The 16,898-nt window shown below is 38.5% G+C and overlaps 1 protein-coding gene across 1 annotated transcript in view; it reads right to left on the bottom strand.

Annotated features, from left to right (window-relative positions):
• Window positions 1–16,639, bottom strand: part of LOC104471459 (high affinity cAMP-specific and IBMX-insensitive 3',5'-cyclic phosphodiesterase 8B-like) — a gene marked incomplete at its 3' end in the record, with an annotated part of 31,427 nt that extends 14,788 nt beyond the window's left edge. The window contains exons 1-5 of the mRNA XM_010086806.1: window positions 16,586–16,639; window positions 11,651–11,841; window positions 10,266–10,325; window positions 8,275–8,332; window positions 3,355–3,443 (exon numbers count right to left, since the gene is read on the bottom strand). Coding sequence (XP_010085108.1) covers window positions 3,355–3,443; window positions 8,275–8,332; window positions 10,266–10,325; window positions 11,651–11,841; window positions 16,586–16,612 — 425 coding nt within the window. The remainder of the gene's footprint in view (window positions 1–3,354; window positions 3,444–8,274; window positions 8,333–10,265; window positions 10,326–11,650; window positions 11,842–16,585) is intronic.
• Between the last annotated feature and the right edge of the window lie 259 nt (window positions 16,640–16,898).

The raw sequence follows: 16,898 nt of genomic DNA, 5'->3' as shown, positions 1-16,898 counted from the left end.
TATATGTATATATATAATTATATTGTCAATATTGTCAAAGACATGATAGCACAGAATACATTTTATATAATGTTACTATTTACATAAATTAAAGGGAAGTAGGCTCACAGTTTATGTAACTACATTCAAGAGAGCAAAAGCAAACAGAATTACAAGTGGGTGGTATACTGCTGTTTCCATAAACAATATGAATAAAAGAACTGCCAGTAGATGAAATGCCGCTGGGGACTAACATTGTTTCCTTTCAATTTTAATTAATATTTTTTTGGTGATTGCTATAAATAAACTTGCAGAAAAATAGGGTAGCCAATATGAATCAAACTCCCTGTGTTGAAGTTTTAATTATCATAGAATCATAGAATGGTTTGGGGTGGAAGGAACCTTAAAGATCACCTAGTTCCAACCGTCCACTAGACCAGGTTGCTCAAAGCCTCATCCAGCCTGGCCCTGAACACCTCCAGGGATGGGGCATCCACAGCTTCCCTGGGCAACCTGTTCCAGTGTCTCACCACCCTCACAGTAAAAAAATGTATCTCCCTGTATATCATCTAAATCTACCCTCTTGCAGCTTAAAACCATTACCCCTCATCCTATCACTACACTCCCTGACACAGAGTGCCTCCCCATCTCTCCTGTAGGCCCCCTTTAGGTACTGTAAGGCTGCTGTAAGGTCTCCTCAGAGCCTTCTCTTGTCCAGGCCGAACAACCCCAACTTTCTCAGTCCATTGGAGGTTCTCCAGCCCTCGGATCATCTTCGTGTCCCTCCTCTGGTCTCACTCCGACAGGTCCATGTCCTTCCTGTGCTGAGGACTCCAGAGCTGAACACAGTACTCCAGGTGGGGCCTCACGAGAGCAAAGTAAAGGGGAAGAATCACCTCCCTCCACCTGCTGGTCATGCTTCTTTTGGATGTAGCCCAGGATACGGTTGTCTCTCCGGACTGCAAATGCACATTGCCAGGTCACACTGAGCTTCTCATCAACCAACAGCCCCAAGTCCTTCTCCTCAGGCCTGCTCTCAATCCATTCTCCACCCAGCCTGTATTTGTACTTGGAATTGCCTCAACCCACGTGCAGGACCTTGCACTTGGCCTTGTTTCATGGCCCCCCCTCTCAAGCCTGTCAAGGTCCCTCTGGATGGCATCCCTTCCCTCCAGCACGTCGACCACACCACACAGCTTGGTGTTGTCATCAAACTTGCTGAGGGTGCACTCAATCCCACTGGCCACATATCCAACAAAGATGTTAAACACCACCAGTCCCAGTACAAACCCCTGTGGAATGCCACTCGTCACTGGTCTCCACTTGGACATTAAGCCATTGACCACAACTCTTTGAGTGCGACCATCCAGACAATTCCTTATCCAGTGAGTGGTCCTTCCATCAAATCCACATCTCTCCAATTTAGAGACAAGGATGTCATGTAGGAGAGTGTCAAAGGCTTCGAACAAATCCAGGCAGATGATGTCAGTTGCTCTTCCCTTATCTACCTTATCCACCAATGCTGTAACCCCCCTTCTAGAAGGCCACCAAATTTGTCAGGCATGATTTGTTCTTAATGAAGGCATGCTGGCTGTCACCAACCACCTCTTTGTTTTCCATGGACCTTAGGATAGTTTCCAGAAGGATCTACTCCATGATCTTGCCAGGCACAGAGGTGAGACTGACCAGCCTGTAGTTTCCCAGATCTTCCTCATTTCCTGTTTTACAAATGAGGGTTATGTTTCCCCTTTTCCAGTCTGTGGGAACTTCACCAGAGTGCCACGATTTCTCAAATATTATGGATAGTGGCTTTTGCAACAATATTATGGATAGTGGCTTGGCAACTTCCCCTGCCAGTTCCCTCAAGACCTGTGGATGTATCTCATCAGGTGCCATGGACTTGCGCACCTTCAGGTTCTTTAGATGGTCTCAAACCTGATCTTCTCCTACAGTAGGTGGTTCTTCATTCTCCCAGTCCTTGTCTTTTCCTTCTGCAACTTGGGTGGTGTGGCTTGAGCACTTGCCAGTGAAGACAGAGGCAAAAAAGTAATTGAATACCTGCATTATCTGCATTCATAATTGATACTACTCACGTAGAAATGCTCACACTGTATTTGTGTCTTGTGCTTGAAGTGAAACCTAAACTACAAGGATTGTGTGTATGAATGACAATTTAATCTTTCTATATAAAACTAACGTTTCTGATCTACGCTGGCTTAATTCAGAAGTCGCTCATTTCATGTTGCATTGACAACTGAACAACAAACCAAGTCAGGACCACCATAAGACCTAATTAACTTCTAAAATTTCACAGCTGCTTTATTTTCTTGCCAAGTTTTGGAAAACATCTATTAAAATTGTGTGAGCTCAAATTCTTTTTCCCCTGTACCTGCATTCGGCAAGCAGAAACACGTAGTCACTTGAACATGAAGTCATTTTGGGATCAGTTTGCAAAGAAAATCCTAGGAAAATCTACTTTTTAAACAGAGACACTGAAAACTGTAGAGAAGTGGTACTATTTTCTGTAGATGGAACTGGAACTAATTAATGACACCAAGGGAACTACGCCTTCTCTGCATGACACTCAACTTCAAGGAGGTTTTTGGGTTTTTTTTTCCATATAGTAGAATTGCAAATATATATACATGTAGTAGAAGCACCTGTATTAAGTACAAAATTAGTCACATTAAACAAAAAATGATAGGGAATGAAAGTCATTTAATTTCTCACTAAGATAAAAAACTGTGCTCCTGATCTGCCAAGTCTGGCCCAAGCAAGAAAATAAAAACTCAGGGTATGAAAGAGAGAGATCGAGATTGTGTTCAGCTCAGACTATCAGATATGAAATCTCACACACTTGAGATAAAGAATAACTTTGTGAAGTTTTATTGTCATTTAAATTTGCAGCCCATAAACCTTACACACAAGACAACATTTAAAAAATGCTACTCTCACGATTAAATGAGCCGAAGTTGTTGTTATGCGGTATTTCTGCTAGAGGATCTTGCCCTGACTGTAATGCTGGTAGTAATGGCTGCTAGAATGTTGCCAAATTCATATGGGCACCTCAAGACCTATGGGACACAAGCAAGTATCAGAATAAAGGACATGTACTGCATTTTGCATTAAGGAAAGGCATCATTTAAACCACCAGTGAATGAAACATACCTAGATCAAACCTTCCCAGGGTACCAGTTACTAAGGCACTTAAATTTGTCCTTTACAAAATACCAGAAGGAAATAAGGGCACAGTATATTAGTTAACATACGGATGCAAAGCACATATATGCGTAGCTGGGAAGAAGCAGAAAGTAACCTGATACATTTATGTGGACCAAGCCATTAATGTTTGCAGTTTCTTACACTTCTACATACCGTAATTTGAACTGAGATCGCACTTCCCCATGTTCTATTTGAACCAGTTCATTGTAACAAGCAGTTATGCTGCTATTCTCCATGAATTGCTGGAAGACAAACCAAGAGTGCATGAAATAGATTGGAATGGTTTTAAACTGTTATTTCTGTTTCTGCATCTAAAACTCTAACCTTATAGAGCTGGCACAAGTCCAGCAAAGGGCCAAGAAGGTGACAAAGCATCTCTCCTGCGAGGAAAGGCTGAGAGAGCTGGGACCGCTCAGCCTGAGAAGAGAAGGCTCAAGGGGTGATGTCAGCAGGCTATACAAATATCTGAAGAGAGAGTGTAAGAAGACAGAGCCAGCTTTTTTCCAGTGATGCCCAGTGACAGGACCAGAGGCAATGGGCACAAACACAGGAGGTTCCCTCTGAACATCAGGAAACACTTTTTCTACTGTGAGGGTGACTGAGCAATGGAACAGGTTGCCCAGGGAGGCTGCAGAGTCTCCAATTTTGTGTATCTCCAAAAGTTGTGTGAGCATGGTCCTGGGCAACCTGTTTTAGGGGGTCCTGCTTGAGCAGGGAGGTTGGGCAAGATGACCTTCAGAGATCCCTTCCAACCTCAACCATCCTGTGATTCTGTAGAAATAAAAAGCTTTAATTGTACCTTTTGTGTCCAGTAATCATCTTTTCCCCAGGAATGGCTCTCTAGTTCTTAAGACAACATGGCTATCTAAATACATAGTAAGTACAAAAATATGCTAAAACCTCAACTGTGTATTTTCCCATTTGGTTTTAGCAACCCAGTTAGAAACAGATAATCTAAAATATCCAAAGACAGTCTCACACAAAACTAGTATTGCCTTGATGTTGCATTTTGATCATCTATCCTTAATTCAGAATGGAAATGGAATACCTTAGAGACACAAAACACTCATGCTAGAAAAAAGAAAAAAAATACTAATGACATTTTTCATTTCATTTGTTTTCAAGCAAATATTGCAGCTGAAGCTCAGAAAGTGAAGAAACTTTGCTCCACATGTAATCGCACTGAGCTGTCACTGTGAATTCAGAAGTGCAGAAGTATAAAAAGTAAAGAGCATGCTGACAACAGTTAACAAACTTATACTCCAGATGGGAGAAAATGTCCTCTCTTTGTTAGGAAAAGGTGGTAAGCTGAAAGGTCTTGTGCTTGGTTCTTCTGAAATCAGAAACTGTATGTTGATACAAAAGAAGCAGATTCTCTGACTTCAGTTAAACTTTACTGGTCATTAGTAAACTTCTGCTACGAAGTGCTCAATCTCTCCTTTAGAAATACATGCAGTGACTTTAGTTTTCACAGAGAATACCCTGTGCTGTCAGTAGTTCTCAAAGCACAGCTGCATGCAGAGTCAAGAGGCAGCACTCAAACCTCTGAGGAGCAAAGAATGGCTTTTAAGAAATCTACACTTCTATTGAGTATGACAAATTGTGTTTTGGGGACCAATGGTTTAATCCCATGTTGCCAGCAAAATGTAAAACTGTAAAATTACAGGTAAGTATTGACATGGGTCTGCTTCACTCCTTAATGTTACGATCTCAAAATATTACTGGAACTCTTGCTTCACACAGTAAATGAACATATGGGAAACCAAAATGCACAATACCAAGTTGGCAGAAGTAGATGTGCAAATTATGTTGTGTTTTTGCATAACAAGCTGCCTTCAAACAAACTTGTCTTCCCAAGCACTGTAGATTTAGATTTTGAGTTTTAGGGTGCTCTTTTAAATATTAAAATATGGCAGTGCTATATCAATACTATACAATTTAACAAGGATTGCAAGCTCTTTTACAAACTAAACTTACTATGACATACTAAAGCTCTTTATAAACCAAATCTTAAGGTAGTGCTATTTACTGACAAAATTTAACCACTGCTGTTTACAAATATCAACGACTATCTCAGCTAAGAGAGCTTTGGCTAAGAACCAAGAATTGCAGCTTGTTGAAGTGCTCAACCTGCTCTTAACTGCTGTATAGTCTTCTGCAGATGTACATAATCTCTTTATTTAAGTTTATAGTACTAATGCCATTCATTCACTGCCTCCCTCAAAGCTTAGAAATCAATTGGGACCTGAAAAAAGCAGCTTTTTCTATTCTGTGCATCTAAACGAGGCACAAGAAGATGAAGATCTATTAACTCTCCCATATTAGAAGGCAGACAACAATACTCTCTTTTAAAAAAGTTTAGTATGTACACACTATGTTTTGATTTAACTAACATATAGTCTTAAATTACATTTTACTTCATTATCATTCTCTACAGAATTTGACACAAGCCACAAGAGTCATCAACTAGTAGGAATGCATCATTCTTCCTGCTTAGCAAGAAGTACTAGGTTTAATATTAAAGATTTACTTTGTTGCAAACCAGAAAGTTTTAATAGTAACGAGTCAATGAAAATGAACATATGTTTAGGAAAAGAGTGACGTTCAAAATACAAGATTGTAATTGAGTAACTACAAATGTTAAGGTCCTCTGTTTGCTAATTTGAATCGTAGTTAAAAGTCAGTCAGGAAGCCAGATCACTTATTTAAATTAGTCCATACTAAGTAGGCCATCACTACTAGATTTATGATGCTGAGAGAAAAAAAAAAAAAAAAAATCAGTGTAATAAATGTACTGCATTAGCAACACCATTAGTACACAAATACAAAAGCTTTTAATGATACAGGGAAAAAAAATCAGAAGATGTAATAAAATAGACTTTCTTGAGAAAGAGGAAAAATTCCAGAAATAACTCAGCATAAAGAAAAATGCCAAAGGAATTTATAAATTAACAGAAAAGACTCACAAAATCTCTCTCTGTTCATAACAACTTTTAGTAAGCATAGTGATCCAGATCTAGATAGTGATCAATCATCACTGATTTCATTAGAATAAATGAAAAGTGATTCTTAGCACTACTTAAGGTATATATTATAGGTACACATAAACATAGAAATATATTACTCTAACGTAAGTACACATGAAGGCAACAGAACGTTTTAAAGTAGAATAATCAGCTATTCACTGCACAAAAAATATGGTTATTCACAAGAGTATCCCCCCAAAGAGATTGAAGGAGTTCTCTGGAATCTTTAGATCCAAACCTGATGTAAAAAGTCTGGTTTTGTTTACAAAGCTCTACAAAAAGGTGACAGATGAATTGGCTAGAAGCTCAAACTCTTTACTAATCAAGCTGAAGGTGCATTTAGAAGACAGACACCACCAGACAGAGAGATTGCAGTCAGTGTTTTGTCTAGGGAAGAGGAGGAAGATGATGAGCAAAAATAGGGCAAATGCTGATACCATGAACAGTGATAATACAAAATAAAGCCACCAGAAAGGTTGGACTGTAAAAATAAAAATAATGAAGAGAAACAGATATGATTTTCCAAAAATAAATTTCATTTTGCTGCTGAGGAAGAGTGTGTCTATGTGTTTTCTGTGTTAATGGATTTAGTCCCTACTGAACCTTATCCAAGCAGAAATAATATCCATGTCCACCCTGCTGTGGTGGACAGCTAGATGGAATGGTTCGAGCAGCTGTCAGGTGCAAAAATATTTTACTTTCTAAGCAGACAGTGTGCCACTGAGTTGTGTCTCAGAGCCGCAGAGTCTCTCCTGTGGCTGTACTCTGTACTACACCTACAGTTACAATCTAGTCCACAAAACATATTGCCCTGCACTGTTTTTAAATGAAACAGCAGATTTGAGAAGAAAAAAAGATTTATTTGAAAAATATAAACTTTTTTTTTTTTTTGAGAGAGAGAGTGGGAAAGGGAGAAAACTACATTAAGAAGCACTGGCATTCTTGGTCTGACCTTTCTCTTAGCCCTAACTTCTCTGATTTTTGGAGCATCTAAATGCATTTTATGCATTAGATAATGCTTTTGCCTTTAATGCTTTTTCCCCAACATCACTCCTGCAAGAGAGGCAAGATCTATTACCTCTTTTTGAAGATGGTCTGCAAATGGTGACTCTGGTGCATGTTCTGCTTTGTATAGAAACTCGAGCTAAATATGAGTTAGCTCAGATACCGGACTCTGTATGAGCATATTAGCATGAGATTCTGCTGTGGTTAATTCCCTTCCTTCTCTGATTTTCCTTACTACAGTTAATTGTCCTAACAATATACAGTTAATTCTCCCTAACAACAGTGTCCACTGATGTGCTACTATCACTTCAATACATAACCTTCCTTATAAACAGCTAACTTTAATACTACAGCTGATTTATATTACATTAACATAACATTAATATTCATCCAAAGCCACTCACACAAAAGTTGGAAGAAGGTCAGGAACTGAACCTATATTTTCAGAGCTGGGAACTCCTGCCTTTCTGCTCTCTCCTACAAAGCTGTTTTGAGAAATAGCATGAACAGTTATCTTCCCTTCTACTGCCTGTACAGGAGAGCCTCTAAATCTATCCTGAGAAAACAGTCGCAAGCCAACACAACAGACCTCATGGAAAAAAAAAAAATCTTCTTCACATCAGGAGGAGCTGAACTAGGCTTGCAGTCCCTTTAGAAGAGGAATCGCAGCAGTCTGAGTCTCACTGAGATATGCCCGTGACTATAGTCAGCACACTGCAATATACAGCACACATTAATCAAGGTCCTCCATAATTGTTTTTTTTTTAGTGCAGCCATAAACAAAACCCACCCACCCAGACCACAAGAAATTAATTTCAGTATTCCTGCTTATTCTGGAAGGATTAGCCAGATCACAGATTCTCTTATTTCATACACTTCTTGGATATGTTGTTGAAAAGAATATCCCATCAACTGCCACTGGTTTCTCATCAATAAATTTTTGAGAGAAGCAAATGTATGGTTTTCAATTTGAGGAAGTAGAAGTGCGTGTAATTCACAAAGAAATAATGGTTACTATATTAAATACGTCATTTATACATACCCTATCAAAGCCTGCATTAAGAAGGGGAAGAACAGAAATCTCTTCTTGGTCAGCAGATCTACAAAAGAAAATCACAGAATCATAGAACCATTTAGGCTGGAAAAGACCCTTAAGATCATCAAGTCCAACCATTAACCTAACACTGCCAAGTCCACCACTAAACCATGGCGCTAAGAGCCACATCTACACGTCTCTTGAATACCTCCAGGGACAATGACTCAACCTCTTCCCTGGGCAGACTGTTCCAATGCTTGACCACCTTTCAATGAAGAAATTTTTCCCAATACCCAATCTAAACCTTCCCTGGCTCAACTTGAGGCCACTTCCTCTTGTCCTGTCACTTGACACCCACCTCTCTACAACCTCCTTTCAGGTAGCTGTAGAGAACAATAAGGTCTCTCCTCAGCCTCCTTTTCTCCAGACTAAGCAACCCCAGTCCCCTCAGCCACTCCTCATAAGACTTGTGCTCTAGACCCTCCAACACTCCAGCACCTCAATGTCTTTTTTGTAGTGGGGGGCCCAAAACTGAGCACAGTATTTGAGGTGCAGCCTCACCATTGCTGAGTACAGGGGCACAATCACTTCCCTAGTCCTGCTGGCCACACTATTTCTGATGCAGGCCAGGATGCCGTTGGCCCTCTTGGCCACCTGGGCACACTGCTGGCTCATATTTGGCCAGTTGTTGACCAACAACCCCAGATCCTTTTCCACCAGGTAGGTTTCCAGCCACTCTTCTCCAAGCCTGTAGTGATACAGGAGGTTGTTGTGACCCAAGTGCAGGACCCGGCACTCTGTCTTGTTGAACCTCATACAATTGGCCTCAGCCCTTCGATCCAGGCTGTCCAAATCCCTCTGTGGAGCCTTCCTACCCTCCAGCAGATCAACGCTCCCACCCATCTTGGTGTCATCTGCAAAATCACTGAGAGTGCGTTTGGTCCCCTCATCCAGATCATTAACAAAGATACTGAACAGAACTGGTAAGTTTTATGGTCACACAACATTTAAGAATTAGATGGTATAAATTTGACATTGTTACCTAAACATAATGAATGCAGTGAGAATGTTTTCATAAAATACATACACAAAATCATACTATTACAGAAGTTGATCCTACAGTCTTCTTTTATAGGTATTTCCAGCTATTACAACAACCTGATAGCTATTCTTACAGCAAACCTGACAGGACCCCTAGAGAAGTCCTCTGCCTCTTCACAGACACACAAGGGCATTACAAAAAGAAAGCATGAAAAGGATAAAAGACATCCTGTGATATCCTATGAGAAAGAACCTAAAAAACTGTTATCAAATAAAAGGTGAAGCAAGTTGTAAAGTCTTTCTCAGCAGCAAACTTAGTCTACTTTCCAATCTTGGCAGGAATAGTTCTCCTACCACTCTATTTCCTAATATTTTAATTGGGCTAGGAAATTCATAAAACTAGAATCAATTCAGTAGTGTGCAGGAGTTTTAACAAAGACAGGAAAGGTCTCTTTTTTGAAGGTATTTGATAAAAATGTATTTAAGTCAGTAAGAATTCTTCCTGAATACATGGGGTATGAATTATTGAATAAGTATTTCAGGAGAACATTCTGGTGAGTTTAGTACCAACAGGATCGAAGTTTACTCCATTACCCAGTTCCCTAATAACCACAGCGTGTTATTTAATCCAGTTATTTCCATTATAAAGTAATACACAGCTTTCTACTTCTTTTTCTTTCAGAAATCAACACATAGCTTTCTAATTTTTCTTAGTATACAAGCCATTACATTACAATCCTCTGAAGGTGATAGGGATAGTACTAGTCTGTATAAATGTAAAGTTATCAAATACTTAAACAGGCCACATAAAATATCACTAATCCATTTCAGGTAAAATAATATTAAACTTGTTCTATAAGGCTTGCTAGTAAGGTACTTTCTGTTATTAGATAACTATTATGCATAACATTTTTATAAAGTAAAATAAAAAACTTCCACAAAACAGTAATACTTACATGCGTGGAACCACAGCAAGTATTACAGTGTGCTCTGATGGTTTTGTGGCACGAATAGATCTGAGGAAACAAAAATTTCTGTTACACCACATGCTTTCTCAGTGTTACTCTGAGTACCTTCACAGACAATATAAATGAAAACAATGACTGAAAGACAACATAGAGGTTAGAAAACAAGATGTCACACTGCCAAAACCTACCTATCCCCACTTAGACAATCCCTTTCTATTTTGCTACCATATTCTTCAGATTTTGCTCAAGGCAGTGAAGAGGCAAGAGCTCCAAAAACACAGTGCATGAACAGAAGCTCTTCAAATCCAGCCCTAGACCCTAGCAAAGGTTTGCCCTGATTACTCAGCTTATTTGGGGCAGACTGCCCTGAACGCATAGGTTGAGAAAGGTCAGTCTACATCATGCATTTTCAATACTCATTAGCTAATTTAAAGAAGAAGAATCTCCACCACCTTCTCCCATTTTTACCATTGTCCTTCCAGATATTGTAAAATTTTCTTCAGAGGGTGGGAAGTGCTTTTGGGGCATGCAAGTAAGAAAAGACGGTATAGCAAATGTATATGATAGACTATCATTTATGAAAAGCTGGATAAACAAAATTTTACCACTTTACATATTATTGAGAAACTGAAAAAAATATGACCAATGACCAGAAGAATACTCCATTCACCTTTTACTGGCTAAAGATCTTTTTCAGCCATGTCACACTGTCCTGAATAAACAGTCTTTATATTTATTCATTGGTCTTTTAGAAGAACTTCCATCAGTACAAGTATTTGAGCTTTAAAATGCTCGTCATAAACATGGAAAATTTCAGCTCATGACGGACTGAGAGACACAATACATACAGTACATGACACAAAATGTATGCTCCAGCTGAAACAGTGTATCTTAGCAAAGAATCCCCATACTAAGTGCTTGCAACCTTCAAGCTGCTAAGACAGAGTCATGTGGACCACAAGAGTAACGCAAATTTTTCTGAAGAGCCTGACTCAGCGGACAAACAAGCACATTCCTTTGAAGCCCTGCAGCTTCAGACTTTGCTACAGCAGTAACCCAGGAAAGAAGCAGGCACAGACAGCAAGGAACAATTTCACAACAAGTCTGGCTTAAGCTCTGATAGAAGCCCATGAACTGAAGAGACAATTCTACAATTCAGCTTTATCAAAAGTGTATCTTTTATATAGTTCTCCTCTTACAGATGTATTCAAACCTTCTGGACTCAACCCCCAAACTTCCATTTTACTATAGTTTTGAGGGTTCATTTTTTGTATGTTTGTTTGTTTTTTCTATTTTTTGGTTTCAAAATTAGGAGGTTTGGTTTTGTACAACATAATCTAAGTTCAAGAGAAGCATGAAGTCCTTTAGGTTACCTGCAGATATCTTCCGCATCAAAATATCTGGAGTTCCTGTGATCTATAACAATTATTTCCTGGTGCTTATCAAGAAAACATTCAAGCGCTGACTCTGCAGTCCGGGCAATACTGCACCTGTATCCAGCTCTGTCACAAGCCCACCAGAAACCATCACTTTGCTTGTCTTCTTTTGCAAAGATCAGCAAAACCTGCAAAGCATGCAAAAACACCGGCACCACATTAAACGTACTAAATAGTTCTCTGCATGGTGCAAATCTTAACAAGCGCTTCTGCTATACAAAAGATTGAGTCTGCCTTGGAAGTGGGAAGATTGAACGGCAAACTGTAAAACAGCTGATGCAGAAGCACAACTTTCTTAATAGATAAGAGTTATTATCAACAGAAAATCAATAGTTAACTGTGTAGCACGGATATTTAGAATGAAACCAGCTGTCAGACGATGAGTGTCTTCTAACTCCTGTTCAAATTCAATCAGCAACTACCCTAGGGTGGCAGGTGGGTAGGTGTTCAAACATTTTTGCCACTCTTATCAGTCCATCCCAGCTACACACACTTTTAACTGCAATGAACTGTCTGAAATTATCTGTCCTTAGTTATCACTCTTCAGTGACAAACAATTAAAACAACATAGCTTTATTCATTATTTCTCCTTTAACGTACAACAAAATGCAGTTCAGCCACATTCTTTCAAAACCAGAAAGAAAACCAGGTGTGGACAGGGCTGGGTAGGGAAAAAACTTGATGTAAACATCACCATTTTCACCCAATAAATGGTCCCTAATTATGTAAATATATGAGGTAGTTTTCAGCAACATCAACTGAACACCTAAGCAACTGCTCACATAAGATCAGGTAGGATGTGTGCCGTAGAAGTCTGTTTGCTAACTGACACACAGAATATAGGCTAAAACCAGCTATATTTGTGTGCTTCTTGTATTAAAGAAAGATTATTTTTAGGAGAGAACAAATTTTTATCCTTGCTCTATAACACATCTATTGCCAGCATGAAAATGAAACAGATAGGAACACAAACCATGTAGACACTCCTGTTCACAATTTGCACATATTAACTATAGCAACTGATCACTAACGATGTGTGACAGATGAAGAAACAGGTTAATTTAGTGTAGGTATACTGTGAAAAAGAAAAGCCTCACAAAGTCAAAGGTTTATCCACAGCTATTCAAATTGCACAGAAACACAGCGGCTAGAGAATAATCTGTGTATAAAGCAAAATCCTTTTCATTTCATAAATCAAAGTCATTCCCTGACTCCACTGAAACAGCCTGTCTGAGCAAAATATGCAAGATTTTGCCCCAAGTGCCCAGAAGAAAGGTCCTTTCATTTGTGCTGCTCTGTGCAGCTGTGGTGTTACCATATGAAATTCAATACCATCAGTCTAGAAGCCAGAAAAGGTGAGCATAGCTTTTATCTTGAGCTTTCTGGATTGTTGAATTAGAAGCAACAAAAAAATCAATTAATGTTACTGTGGCAGGACAACCAGTCAAGGTTTCATTAAACTGTAGAAGAAAATTACATGTTCAGAATTTCCACAAATATTAAGAAATAACTTAAGAAGTTTCAATTTATTAGAAAGAGTATGTTTAATTGCAGTTAACAAGAATCAGATTTGGGTTACTGACAATTAACATCCAAGGTAGCTGTTGTCAATATACCTAATCCTTGCTTTTTTTCCAGCCATTGAAGTGTTGGAAAGCGGTAACGTGGTTGAGCTGCAGACTTTGTCTGTGGATACTTGTATAAAGTCCCTACTCTGATACAATCATCTCTCTGCTTAGTTTTATTTTGTTCCTAGTTTTATCAGTACAATGTGGTCAGAAAACAGGGGGTTTAGGGCACATTTTTTGATAGCTTCCTTCTCTCAAAATTCCCAGTTTGTAAAGAAAGGATTGCAAAATGCAGTAATTTACCATTACTGTAAAATAATAAAGCTTATTTAAACCACCTGATCTCCCACTGGTAGCTAGTTACCAGTGTGTGAATGCTTCCAAGAATATTAACTTTTAAAGGTTTTTTAAAGCATTACCACCGTACTTTCTCATTAACATTTGTACGAAGCCTACTACAAAACGTAATGTAACTGGAAGTATATTACAAGATATGCTCTCAAAATCAAGATAAAAATACAACAATCCATATAAACAACATTGTCAGGTAAAAGCTTGAATTCAATGTGTTTCTTGGCAAGAAACAAGAGTAGCTATTATTTGGTGTATAATATGCCAGTGCTACTGTAATCATTTTACTCAGTGCTGCCCTGATTTAGGAGCACTGTGGACTTATCCTGTAGAGACATTCAAATTTTTGGAGGATGCATTGGAATTTTTACTATCCTTTAGACTATTTGCTTGGCACCACTATTGCATGTCTTGTTCCCAGTTCACCACACAAACACAGAAAATGGACAGAGATTTGCTTTATAGGGCTCAGAATAAAAGAGACACCGCTGTGTACAGACACATAAGGTACCACATCAAAACTGAGAATATTACAAACAGCATCTTACAATGTAAAAATAAAGTTATAATTATTTTTATGTTGTTGTATCGCTGCAAGACAGTTCTAAGGTGGAAAACAGGTAGTGACTGTGAATTAAGTTAGAGAGGAATTCTTGTTACACCAAAAATTGGCATAAGGGAACAGTAAAATGCTGTGAATCATCATGCTTCATTTGTAGCTCAACAGGGAAGATCACCATCATCATCACAACAGATATGGAGTTTGGTGTCAATGCTGTGGAAGAGATGATGGCCAATGAATGTCCTAAGAAAATGCAGTATTCGAATGGGGGGACATCCAAACCTTTATCAGCCCTGGTAAACACTTCTGCAAAAGGATAAGACAGCTTTTTTATGTGCACTAAATATTTATAAAAGACACATTCCTCCTGTGTCCTCCTGGAGAAAACATATTTAGATGTACTTTTATCATGGTAATTTCTAAGGTCTGAGAACCAGCCCATGCCTGTTTGCAGGGCAGAGGTGCAAGCTGTGTGTGGGGAGGGTATTTGGAGGGTCAGAGGTGGCAGATTTGCTTTGGACTCTTCCCCTTGCCCCTTAAGTCTGGCAGCACCTGGATCATGATCTAGTACAAACCAAACCAGATTTGCCCTCCAACAGACGGTCATAAAATCCAGTGAGGAATCTATTAAATGGTTTATGGCAAGTCACAGTCACAAGTAAGGTCATCTCTCAAACAAAAAATAGAGCCATTTCGAGGCTGGCGCAGGTGTCTGATAACAGCATAAAAGATGCACCAGAATAAAATAAACACCATTAAGAAAAGCCCTGGTGGCAATTGTTTTAACAAACTAAATTGACTTATCAGACAATTGTGAATGTGATTAAGCACCCACAAATAGACATTTAAAATGCGATATTCAGTAGTTGTTTGCACTGCACAGAGAAACACATAACTCTATTGTCAAAATGGAATAAAAGATTAACGTACATCTTTTAAATGTGTGTATGTGTGCAATTCATCTGAAACTAGCTGAGGTAACATGGCTTGTTCCACAAAGGAGGTTGGTTTACATAAAGTGTTTTCGCTTTACTGTAAATAGGTTAGTGTATGGCAATGTCTTTATGGAAAACTCTTCAAGTTAATGGTTTCACTTAAGGTCTGCTTCCTGCTTTACTTAAGTTTTCTATGGTAGCACCACTCTCACTTGTGTAAAGTAGGGACAAAACAACATCCACACCTGACAAGACACCAAGAAGAATGTCAAACACTTTTAAAAACAACAAAAAGCTCACGTTCGCTTCTTATACGAAAAATTTTCACTTACAGAAGCTAAAACAGGTATATTTCAGCAAATTCAGTTTCTACAAAGTAAAATCCTGACATAAGCACTGAGACTATTTGTATTTGTTCAATATCTTCTTGACCATCTTTCTGAAGACTATCGCTGTCTGAAGAATATTTTTCCATTAAGAGTTCCACACTTTTATGTTGAAATTCTTTGCAAAACTGAAGACTGGTCCACTGCTGAAGCTGCTGTTCCACAGTTGTTTTATAATATAAACAAATAGTTTCATCAGATCAAGTAATAATTAAGACTAAATGCTTAATACAGAAATAAAAATGTAAAGCTTTATGATGCATAAACACATGATTTATTTTCCTTGAAAATAGCATTTCTTCCACACATAGGTTTTTCATCTCATTGCCAGACAATGGAAAAAAAAAAGCCAAAACAACAATCAGAAAAGGTGACTAGTGACTAAACGTCTTCGTATTTTACAAAGTTAAGTGACCATGAAATTTAATTCAAATGAATGCTGTATTGCCAGCAATGTTAAAGATTAAGATGGTATAATTTCCTATAATCTGAGAGCTCTAACAGACACTATTAAGATAAAAAAATAATGCTTGGCATCAGTTTACTAGCACAGGACCAAAATGTACAGAAGCAGAAGCAAGTACTGGTGAGAGCTGTTGCTCCTTAAGCTGAACTTCATCCTGTATTGTTGGAAGTGGTGTGATTTCTTGGACTGGTCACCTGCAAAAGCACCATTCTCTGTGCTGTTTTGCAGAACCCAGCAAAACTCGCCTGGTATCTAAACTTTATAGCAGAGCTCTCTGCTTTGGTATATCAGAACTGAATAGCTTTTAACAATCAGAGAGGTAGCTTTTTTCCCTGCTAATGCACATACACACACAGTCCTATTGACAGGACATATAAAAGGAATCATTTGACATTAATGGAAATCTAAGCACCTTGTTTACCAAGTTAATTTACCTGTAGATCTCTTCTCAAGCAGTCAGATAAACCAAAACACCAACTACCCATCTCACAGTCCTTGCACAAGTACAATGAAAACATTATGTTTAACTATAGGAGTTGAACCTCAATTTCTTCACCTATTAACACTGAATTGGCTGTATCAAGAAACTGAAAGAACATCTTACCTGAATTGGATCTTGTGTCAGTCTCATGGGCCCAATTTGTACTTCTGTAGTTGAAGCCTGCTAAAGAAGAGTAAGGAAGAGAAGGTTCTTAACAAGATAGCATTTTACATGCAGGAATGAAAGATCAAACAGAACCATGAAAGATTCTCAAAGGCACGCAGGCATATGAACAGCAGCCTTGATTTAGTTACTTTGAAGTGTATCTTTTATGAACACATTTTACCAAACTCATAATTTTGTTTTATTTGCCTCTAAGTTAAAAATTTTAGGGTTTTAAATAAGGAAACAAGAAACACCACTTCTTTTCCCCTCT

Source organism: Pterocles gutturalis, unplaced genomic scaffold (genome assembly GCF_000699245.1).
Source record: "Pterocles gutturalis isolate BGI_N339 unplaced genomic scaffold, ASM69924v1 scaffold23341, whole genome shotgun sequence".
Lineage (NCBI taxonomy): Eukaryota > Metazoa > Chordata > Aves > Pterocliformes > Pteroclidae > Pterocles > Pterocles gutturalis.
This window is presented reverse-complemented; position numbering and strand designations above follow the sequence as displayed.